Source organism: Tachysurus fulvidraco, chromosome 17 (genome assembly GCF_022655615.1).
Source record: "Tachysurus fulvidraco isolate hzauxx_2018 chromosome 17, HZAU_PFXX_2.0, whole genome shotgun sequence".
Classification (NCBI taxonomy): domain Eukaryota; kingdom Metazoa; phylum Chordata; class Actinopteri; order Siluriformes; family Bagridae; genus Tachysurus; species Tachysurus fulvidraco.
Window position 1 is genome coordinate 7,176,791 of NC_062534.1, and position 11,796 is coordinate 7,188,586.

At 37.1% G+C, this 11,796-nt stretch overlaps 1 protein-coding gene across 1 annotated transcript; it reads right to left on the reverse strand.

The window, feature by feature from the left end:
• Positions 1–2,570: 2,570 nt before the first annotated feature.
• Positions 2,571–7,410, reverse strand: LOC113647801 (macrophage mannose receptor 1-like). Its single transcript, XM_027154740.2, has 6 exons — positions 7,329–7,410; positions 7,030–7,076; positions 5,864–6,253; positions 4,512–4,850; positions 4,162–4,256; positions 2,571–2,990 (listed from the first exon to the last, which is right to left on the reverse strand). The coding sequence occupies exons 2-6, from the start codon at positions 7,061–7,063 to the stop codon at positions 2,886–2,888; spliced, it is 963 nt and encodes a 320-aa protein (XP_027010541.2). The 5' UTR covers positions 7,064–7,076; positions 7,329–7,410; the 3' UTR covers positions 2,571–2,885.
• Between the last annotated feature and the right edge of the window lie 4,386 nt (positions 7,411–11,796).

An 11,796-nucleotide genomic window follows, 5' to 3' on the forward strand; every position in this document is an offset into this window, starting at 1 on the left:
ATTGTTTTGTGTGATTTTATGTTGTGAATAATTTTAAAAGAGGACCCCAGGAAGATTAGCTGCCATTAAATGGGCCGCTAATGGGGATCCTAGTAAAACAATAAAACAATAAAACAATAATAAGAATGGCAAACCTTGCTCTGGGTGTTAGAATCTTGGAAGGGCTTAATACTGGTTTTGTTAGTGTTTCTTTTAATCTTCCTTAACACTGCATTCACATTAACTAGCAAGAAATTGACAAGCTACTGTTCAATTTCTGTCCCAGTGTGCCTTAGCTATTTATTTTTAATACATTGTCTTCTGGTAAGGTGGGATTCTCATTTTTTTGTACAATCCGGTTAACTCTGTTTGTTCTAGAGTGGTGTTATTTTAATTTTGTCATATTGTATAGCACTATTGATCCTAGGGTTGGTCAATGCTTATTAGTTCACTCAGCTGATTAATCAAGAGTAGTTTCAGTCTCCCTTAAGGAGTGATTTATGGACAAGGCTTACATTTCATCTACCCTCCTCTATTGTCTCTTGAATTGTCAATCTACCATGAGGATTTTTTTAAGGAGCTGATTTTATCTAGGATTTAACCTCCCACTGCTCCTTCTAACTGAGACCTACATATCCCCACAGAACATGGCTACACTGGCTGCTCTATGCTCTACCTATGGTTTCTCTCACTCAACATGAGAATCAGGCAGAGGTTGGGGTACAGGTCTGCTGTTGTCAAGGAGATGGTGTTTCACACCTCTTCACTTGTCTCATTTAACTGTCTCTTCTATTGAATTTCATCCAGCTTCTGTTACCTGTTAAATAAACCTTGTCATCATAGTGATCTACCTCCTGGTCCACTAGGAGAATTCCTGAAAGAAATGAACACAACTCTCAGTGCATTCAATTCTGACAGCACCCATCTGACATTGCTTGGCAATTTCAACCTCCACTCTGGCAAGCTTCTGTCTTCTTGCCTCCTTACTTTTCTGGACTCCTCTTCCCTGACATCTGACAGCTGCCTTTCCACATACAAGGGATGAAATATCCTGGACCCGGTTTTAACGTGTCCTTCCCCAGATACAGACATGACTGCTACTCTATTTCACATCTCTGATCATCTACTGGTATCCTTCACATTCACTCTACCTATTCTACCTAAAACCAATTTTCAACATCTCTCTTACCTGCTTCATCCTCTTTGACTGCTGAAGACTTTGCTTCCTTTTACAACAAGAAGATTAAATAAATCTGCCAGACCTTTACTTCTGGACTGACTAAACCTACATTTCACAGCTAGGATTCCTCTACTTCTTCACTGTCACATTTTCAACCATTACAGCAAAAGATATTGTATAATTATAAATATAATTGTATAATTTTTGTATAATTACTGTAACTGTCTAACTGTCGCAGAACAAGCCCCAAGATCGTTTAATATGGTCAACCACAAGACTCTCTTGTCCACCCTGAGGAGTCTTAGAATTGGTGGATCAGCATGGGAATGGTTTATTTCCTACCTTCCTACCGGTTGCTCATATCAGGTAACATGGAGAAGAGTGACATCTGCTCTATGCAGACTTCCACTGCTGGCCCTCAGTGCTCACTCAGTACTTGATCCTCTCCTTTCTCCCTGTATACTCACTCTCTTGGTAAAGTTATTTCGTCACATGGGTTCTCCTACCAGTGCTATGCTGATGACACTCAATTTAAATTCTCCTTTCCTCCCTCAGATACCTCACTCAGATCTCAGCATGTCTGCCAGACATATCATCATACATGACAACTCATGAGTTTACAGTAAATTAAATTTCTGGTCATCCCAGGTAATTCGTCCCCAGGTCAGAATCTTGCAATTTTCATACATAACCATCTGTTCCCCATTTGGTCACAGGTTTCTACTCTATAGCATCAGAAGGATTGGGTTATTTTTATGCACACAGGCTTCTCAGGTATTTGTTCAGTCTGCTGTCATTTCGAGACTGGACTACTGCAACTCACTGTGGCCAGGCCTACCTATGAACGCAATTCATCCTCTGAAAAATGATCCAAAATGCTTCTGCATGACTTGCATCCAGTAGCTATTCACATCAAATTCAAAGCACTAATTCTTGCCTACAAAGCCAAAAATGGACCAGCTCCTTCTTACCTCAAAGCTCTTACCTCTCAAATAATCAACTGGTCACACCATCTCTCAGTGTAAGTGGTAGGTATACAGCAAAATTCTTTTCTGTTCTGTTCTGGGATCTAAATATTTGGCAGAGAAATCACAAGATCTTGACATGAAGTTGGATCTCCAGGTAGAAGGGAAATAAAGTGGGGTAGAGTGCAGAGGAAAGGTATATAATTAATTGTCCAGAGCTAACCTGAGGCTACAGTATATACACTGTTAAAAGGTTGGATCTAAATCCGCATGGATTTATAGCAGCAGAGTCTTGGAAAAAACCAAATATGTTTTCATTGTTCAAGTATTTTCGTCGAAAATCCAGTTCACCTTGCAGGCAGCTGAAGGTTGTAAGAGTTTACACATGAACCGCATTATTATTTGGTCATTGCTGAAATGAAAGACAAAATGTTAGGCTTCAAAGATGATGAGTAGCATTGTTTATTTGTCCTAATTCTTATTCATTCTGAGAACAGGGAAGACTTTTAACAAAATGCTAGATATAACTCATATATAACAAATATAGGATGTTTAAAAACATGACAGTCTGAAATTAAATATGCAATTATACATACAAGGGGAATGTGAAGTAGCTACAGTACTATAAATAAAAAGTAATCAACAAGACATAAACTGTAGGCAATAACATTATCAAGAAACATTTCAGTAATGAAAGAAATCTACATCATTCTTTTTAATTGCATTTCTATAATTAACAGAGCTTAAACTCTGGTTAGCATCTAGAAGTCTTGTTTTTTCTTTTTAAAGATTTGTCCATCTGACTGCACTCTCCAGGTCACTGTGGTGTTTTCCAGCATGCCATTTTCATCCAGCTTCTGACTGACCTACAGAACAGAAACAGAATCTTTAAACCTGTTTTGCAATCTTTATTTTAAAAAATACTCAGATCAAGAGCTGAATATTGATTCAATGGACTTCCACCATGAGTGGGAATAAAAACAGTCCCATGTGCAGCTCTATTACAGATTGTTAAAAATATTTCAGCATATTTAGTACACACATTAGATAGGCCAAATCTTTGTAACCGAAATAGTGTAAACATGAACAAACATTTACAGCTCATTTAGAAAGGGAACAAATATTTACATTTATGACAGGCTTATGCAGAGCAAATTTCATTGATGTTATTTATACAACTGAGTAGTTGAGCATTATGGGCCATGCTCAAGGGATCATCAATAACAGCTCAGTGGTCCTGAAATGTGAATGTGCACGTCGCTCGTTCCCCCTGCTCGGCCGTGGACGTCGCTCGTTCCCCCGGCTCGGCCGTGGACGTCGCTCGTTCCCCCGGCTCGGCCGTGGACGTCGCTGGTTCCCCCCCCGGCTCGGCCGTGGACGTCGCTGGTTCCCCCCCCGGCTCGGCCGTGGACGTCGCTGGTTCCCCCCGGCTCGGCCGTGGACGTCGCTGGTTCCCCCCGGCTCGGCCGTGGACGTCGCTGGTTCCCCCCGGCTCGGCCGTGGACGTCGCTGGTCCCCCCGGCTCGGCCGTGGACGTCGCTGGTCCCCCCGGCTCGGCCGTGAACGTTGCTGGTCCCCCCGGCTCGGCCGTGGACGTCGCTCGCCGCTCCCACCTGCCTCGCCGTGTGCCTGGCCCCTCCCACCTGCCTCGTCAGCGCTTCGGGATCCGCGCCTCAGGGGGGGGTACTGTTATGATTCAGCCCGGACTTTGGCCACGTGCACTTGTTTGTTTATGTTTCTCGTCACGTGTTTGCCCTGCCTTCGTCTGCTCCTCCCTGTCAGCACACCTGCTCCTCATTGTCATCATTGTCTTGTGTATAAATGTGAGTCTTTGTCCTGTTGTTAGTCCGTGTCATGTTTCGTGTTTTTTGTTATTAAACCCTGTTTTGTTTTGCTATCCTGCCTTTGGGTCCACTTCCTGCCCGTGTCATGACACATGTATACATTTTTACTTTTGAATCATATAAGGTTTGCTAGTGATGCTTCAATATTTCTGATATGTAACATGCCAAATTTTAGTAATTTTGTGTGACTCACCAGCTCTAAGATGGCCAACTGCACATCAGAATCAAATATGCTCAAGCCAGACTTCACTTCGAGTCTCAAGATCTGTTTTTCCCTCACTGGATGAGCTACATAACCCACATACACAGAGACAAACACATTAAGAAAGAGTTAAGTGAAAAAATTAATTCTCCCTACCAGAAGTCAATGTTTAAATAAATCTTTAAATAATTTTTTTGTCAGTTGTGGGTACAATGTTTATATAATTTACTTTATTGTATTTATGAGCTTAGATAATTAGCAAAGTAACAGACTGATGTAATTTGCATACTTCTTATCAAGTGCTTTCGGATTTTTAGAAACACATGAAAGAAATAACTCACTGATATGACAGATGAAATAGTTGAGCGCAGTACATTTTATGTCACTGAAAAGTCCTCGATCAAGAATGGCACAGTTTTCATTTGTATAATAATTATCAGGCTGTCCAGAAAGCCATAGTAGATTTGATGTGTTAGTTCCGTCCGACCACTTCCATGTGTCTCTGTATAGGCCAAACCAAGACGTACCCTGAAGGTATGATATGCTCTGTAATGCGTTGTTATCTGCATCATCTGTTGCAAAAGCCAAATCTGTGTGAAACTCTCTGCAGTAAGCCAGAGCCCCATTCCAGTTAAAGTTAGTATTGGCACCAACATATCTGCCAGCATAGCTGTTGTTTGCTGTGAAATAGCAATGAATATGATTAGTATAATTGAAAAATCCTTGATGAAATAAGGCTTCTAATCTAATTAAAACATTTTTTGTACATCTTTTGCTTAAGGTCTAGCTATGAACATTATATTGTTTCTAAACATTTCTTATTAAATAATAAAGGTACAAATCGTTTTGCCATTGATAGTACCAGCACAACATGGAAAATATACAATTACAAATTTAATACTTAAAACCATTTTCATTTTTTAATTGCTCACATGCTCTAACTATTGTCTAAGAACATAAACTGAGATTTCACACAGGTACAGTCCACATGTGTGTGTGTGTGTGTTTGAAGACCCATTTTTGACCAGGTTTTTCACTTTCACCAGCTAAAGTCTCCTTGGTGTATGTAAATTTTGTGGAAATATACTGTAATTCTGATAAAGTGAATTAAAGCTGAAATAAGTCTGCCTCTATTTGATTGTTTTAAAATGGCCTCTTATCTGAACAAAATTTAATTGACATATCCCTAGCATGAATTGTGTGAATTGTGAAAAACTGAGTTGAATATTTTAGACTATGTGTATGTAAACTTTCAGTCTTAAATGTAATTTATTAGGTAATTTATTATAGGTTATTATAGCTTACATTTTAGCAGTGAGAAACAGGCCTTCTTCTACTCAGCATAAACACAAATTTTGAACATAACAATGTTTTATTACATAATATGTTATTTTACATATTTTTTTTACAAAAAGAGTTTGAATAGATACGAGTTTGAACTTTGTTTTGCCTTTTACCTTTGTGAATAAGAAACTGAGCTCATAAAATAAAGTCACAAAAAATAGTTTCAGCTTTTAATGCAATTTAACTTAGCCCCCTGACATACTACCTCATTTCTCTCCTATATGTTAGGTATTCTTATTTATTACTTTAAAAATTACAATATCAATATCACAATTCATGGAACAGTATTTAATATATAGTCTGCAAACAGCCAAATAGAAACAAAGCAAAATATAAATTCTTTACTCACCATTGTAGCATATAATTGGAAACAGGCTTTCACATTCATAATCCCACCAGTATCCATATGGGCCTATAGGAGAACATGATTGGTGGCCACCAAGGTTATCAGGCTGTGTCGAGGGCCAATGTTGATAATTATTTATCAGTGACACGCCATTAATAGACCAGCGCCAACTGTTAATATCATTGTACAAACCAACCCAGGCAACGCCAGTCAGACCTTCCCTTGCCAATGTAACTTTTAGTCTTAACCAGTCAAGGTCACTTTCAACTGTAGCCAAGTCAGCATATGTTTCTCTGCAGTAATTCTGAGCTACTCTCCATGTCACTTTTGTCTTGATCAGAAAATACTTATGACCAACAGGTCGCAGAAGAGATGAGGTGGCTGGGACGACACCTGCAGAAAATCATTTATTTAGTGAGCCATGCAGTAAACAAATAAAACATCAGTGTCTGAGATTCAGAGGGTGCCAGAAAAGCATTTGCCCTATCACTGGAAGAAGGCAAATTCAGATCCCAACAATGCCATAACAATCTTTGGCCCAGTGTTCACGATAGCAGTGTTTTCTGAGTGGTTGGGCGGGCATGACAATTACAGTTACAACATTTATTAGACAACCTTGTCCAGAGAAACCTACAGAATATATATATATTATTTATTTATTTTATGCAAAAAAAATGAGTGCATTGCAAAATAGGTTGTGATAAGTGTCTTCATGTAGGTGGCCTCTGGTGGATATTTTGCTTTGTAGGCAAGAGTATTAAATATGATATTTGCAGATACAGGAAGGCAGTACTGGCAATGCAGTGTGTTATGGGAGACGATGACAAAGTTAAAAGGTCACCCCCACCCCCACCCCCAAAAAAACCAAAAGAAATGATTATCTTTGGCTTAGATTTGTTGTAATTTCACATTGAGTGTGGAAACAGTTCTGACAAGATTAATCTAGAACCTACACAGTGGTCTGTATACTTTTATATCCATTTTACCAACACTACATATTTTGAGATCCATAAATCAAAACTATTACTTATTTTACTTTTAGTTATAAATGAATAGTAAAAGGCCAACAATTAAGTAAAAAAAGCAATAATAGTTATTTTAACATCATATTTTAATGACATTATTAATACTTAATTAGTGAGATGAAACTTTTAAAAACACGCACTCACCTATGAAAGTTAGGAGAAAGAGATATCCCTTCATAATGGACTAGCAGCTAGTGAGTAAGAAAAATATTCACATTTTAAGTGATCAGTTTAAACTGTCAGGTTTACTGTAAAAGAATGCAGTTAAATGCCATATAATTCTACAGTATAATTTCAGTTAATTAATTATTCTGAACCTTTAAAATACTGATCTCTTTCAAAGCTTTTTAACACACATTTAAACGGTTAAAGAAAATAGAGACATCAGAGAATAATCAGAAAAGCTATGCGAATATGAAAGATCATGAAACAATGAAGCGTACCATTAATCCAATCACTGAAGTCCAAATCCACTGTTGTTGTAGTTCTGTGTTTCTTCAATGCCAGCAACAGTTTCTAAAAGATTTACCTGGAGACTGAATTCTTAAATACTAACACACTTATGTAAATCAGCCTTGAATAAACAAAAACACTTTACAACAACGCCCACAGAGGCTTATAAGGAATTTTATTTGTGATAAACCACGTCTGATTATCTAAACAAAAAATATTTTTGTTTCTGAGCACCATCTCTTAATTTTTATATTAAGTCACATTTTACTATGAAAATTGGATAAAAACAATCTACTTCTTGTATGAGAGTAAAATTTATGTTGAATATTACAGAGCCACTGCATTGTCACCATCTGGGACTGTGAAACTGGAATACAATATTTGAGGTAATATTCTCCAGATAAGTCTTTCTATAGTTGTTGAATATATCAGTGCATGTGATTGCATTTCACTTTGAGAATGACATAAATATATAAGTATATATTCAATATTAAGCATAAATCAGCACTTCATTTAGGAATTTTTATCTAATTCTCAGTGAACACCAGAACAATTAGCAGAATTTTGAGAATTTTGAGTTTTATTTGTTTTTAAACACCTTCAATATAAGAAAAAAATACCATGTCTTTCGTTTTGTCACTTATGGAGTGTGAGCTTTTTCAGAGTCTGGATGCTGGATGGAGAATGATGCTGGAGTGGCCCTGGATGTATGATTTATGTTATTATCATGTTGAAAGAGTCCCTGGCAAGGGCAGCCTCTTTTATTTTAATATTTTGTATTCCAGAATTTAAGTATTAGTTATGAATTCATGCTGCCAAAATTTCTATCATACAACCACAAAGTAGAACACTGCCACCTTCATGCTCAGCTGTGGTCTTATGCATCATAATGCAGAAGAATTACTGAAAAAAATGTTATTTAATTCTGATAATCATTCAAACCAGTTTCTGTAAAGAACCAGTTTCATAAACAACTTGTCATTTGAGTAATATAAACAAACATATTCAAAATATTTGAATACATTTTACTAACAAACAAATCCTACAGCTACCGGTTGGCTTATTACTAGTTCAAGATCAATTTCAAGTTCAAATTAGTTTTTATGTTTTCATAACACAGGGTACACAAAAACAACAAAATACTGATTTTAGGTTTGTGTGCTGTTAAAGCTAAAATAGTATGCAATTGTGTGGAGGCAACATACAAGGCAGTAATATAGCAATCATTCTGTTTACTGAATGGTTAGGTGTAAATCAAAGTTGTAGTGTATAATGTTCACAAGAATACACAGCCTCTATAATGACATTTACAGTCAAGTTGTATTTTACCTGAAGTAGATAAAAGAGAAAAAGTGTTAAATCGACATGAGAAAATTCAGAATTATGACGTTATTACCTGACCTTGGGCTACGCAGAGACAGAATTATGCAAATCATAACGTAAATTCATTAAAATGCTAAACAAATGTAACTTGCTCAGGGTTAAAAAGGATTAGTTAAAGTAAGTACACTGTTTCATTGGATGCACATCACTGCCACTATTTTTGTAAAAGAAAGGTTTGAAAAAAATAAAAAAAAATATGAAATTGTATGTAAATTGTAACTAAGCTAACACACATTTAATTTTGAATTTTGTGCACTTTTTGTTAAAAAATGTAATAATACATATGTAGATATAAACATTGTATTTGTACATATAGTTGTAAGTTCACTTGAAGTGCATAAAACAGCGATTGTTTAAAATGGGAAGAAAATGGAGGTGGAGTTTCAAAAACATCAATGAATCATAAGCAGTCCTGTTAGTTTTACCGTTATAAAACATTGTCTACCTTTAAAAGTAAGTGTGAAATAATATCATGTGAAAAACAAACTTCTTTCTCTCACCAGTCATGTGATAAACTCTGAAAATCTTGGTGTAGGACCACGATAGGTGCTTTTTCTTTTTTATTAGGAGGCAGGGCTGAGATGTCACATACTTAAGTCTCCAGGCTCAAATGTCTTGTTGCATGGATGTAAGTACCATACAATTGGAACTGGTTGAAGGAGGCAAGTGGAACATTCTCTGGATAAATAGTAGAAGTCACAACAGATAGGATGCTTGAATGTGTGTGGGACTTTCTGCTGGGTTGGCAGTTCAACCTGTTTATGGTTCTCATCACTCGAAGCTCACTGAGCATCTTACCCAGGAAATCCACCAGTACATGATCTCTTAGTGCTGAGCAGGCTGCCATGGAGTAGTACAGGCAGAATTTCCCTCCTAAGCCTGGTGATATGACCACTTATCCAATATACACTATGTATACTAACTTATATGACTGGAAGATATGTTAGATGGTGAGGAAGCAATTCTTGCAGCACCACATAGATCTGAAGCCTCATCTGCAGCCTGAAGCATCCTTGACTGACTGGCATGTTTACGTCACGTTGCTGGTAGATCATAGCCATTAAGGTAGGCACAGAGGGTAGTGCCTGAGGTCTGCCACCCTCTGTTTCTACTCTTTGGTTGATTTTCTTTATACAAGGCTGAGATCCAGCTTGAAGGACTATTTATTTGTTATGTAATTGTAGCAGAATTGTAATCTGAGGAGAATCTAATTTTTTACAATTTCTAGTCACAACAACTACCAGTCACGAGCATAGAAGGACAGGGCAAATATTACTGACAAACATAACCATCTCTTCAGTAAAAATTTCCACCACAGTGTCAATCAGAACACAGGAATGGATCAGGGCAGTCAGCCTAAAAATCAGGTGGTTTATATGAATTTGTGTGGGTTGTGTGATTAATCAGTCATAGAGGTACACTATTAAACACAAGTGTAAGTTATTAATTGTAGATCTGCAGCATGTCTCTAGCTTGTGAACTATCAATAACCTTAGTTTGGTAAGTCTTATCAGAGAGATGGAGTCTGCACAGCAGCATCAATTGTACCTCTTCTAAAGTTGAAGTTAATCTGAGGGAATCTATGGATTGTTGAGGTAATTGATAAAGTTTTGGAGAACATAACGTACACCATAGGTCAAAGCTAAACAAGTAATTCGACTAGCTATGAGTTATAAATACATTTATTATAAATAAATAACATTGAAAAGGGATGGTGATCTACCCAAAATGTCCTCTGTCCTATACAAAATGAGAATGTTTCACAGCACAAAATATATATAAAAATATATAATGACAGGGATAAGAGAGGCCCATTTTAATTTATGTTTTATATCAAAGATAAAATTGTAATGGGAAATGTAAAATTTGGAAGTAGAAGGCAATTCAATCTGAGAAAGGCCCAAACTTCTTTCTTTCAAAGAAGGAAACAGCAGGTGGTGTGTTTTAACTCTGGGAATTCAGGATGAAGTCATCATGTAATAAAAGAAAAAGAAATATAAGGACAGTGCTTTGGAAGCAGTGGTTTGTGGGGTTGATGGAATGTTCTTTGTACATTGTGGAAATTTTTTGGGATAATAAAATATGAAGTTAGAGAGAGTGCAAAAGAGGATTAAAGTAAAGAGCATTTAAACATTAATAAAACAGTGAGTAGTATGGAGAGGCCCCAAAAACTCATATATAGATATGTTGGAAAAGAAAAACACACACTTACCCATGTACAGAAATTAGGCTTAAAACTGAGCATCAACTTTAATAAGGAAGATGCATCAAAGTCATTGCTTCTTTATATAATATGGTTTAACAGTACACTGCTAAGGATGCAGAGTTCTTTTGTTAACACACCATGGGGTTGAGTAGCTTTCGTGCTTGTGGATGAGGATGATAAGGAAGGAGCTTGAGTCCTGAGTAACAAAAGTAGAAGTAGTAGAAGTCTGGGTAGCGACATCGACCTTCTTGAAAGCAGAAGTGTCAGTGAGTAAGCCATAACTCTTCAAGTCTTTTGTATTGTGGTTAGGGATTCCAGCGAGAGGTTCAGCAACAGATGGCTGAATAGGAGTGGCAACTTGTCCAGAAATTGCTCAAACCAGAGAGAAAAAACAGCTGAAAAACATAAATTAATCTTAATTAGAGTACATGGAGCACTGTATAGGCTCTGCATATGAGGTAAATGGAATAAGAAACAATGCACTGCACATACAGACTCTGTAAATTTGGTTAATAAAATTAAGAATACTTATCGACCACAGTGCAAAAGGCTTATCACATATAAACAGGGCATCATACATGTTGGGAATCTAAGAAACGGGACAACAAACAAATTCAGAAACAAACTAATTCAGATAGAAGGGAGGTTGGTGATCATTAACTTCTTACATAAGAAAGAAAATGATGACTTACACATGTCAGAACGAGAAAAAGTGAGGCATGTTTGAAATGTAAAGAATGCCACGGTAGCTAGCAGTATATTGGTGCAAGTAGCATCTTCTAGACAAACTGTGCCACTGGCACTAGATGGTTTGTTTGTTGTCTTTCTGACTGCCAGTAAACCAATGTCATATTAATCAGAGACAATCT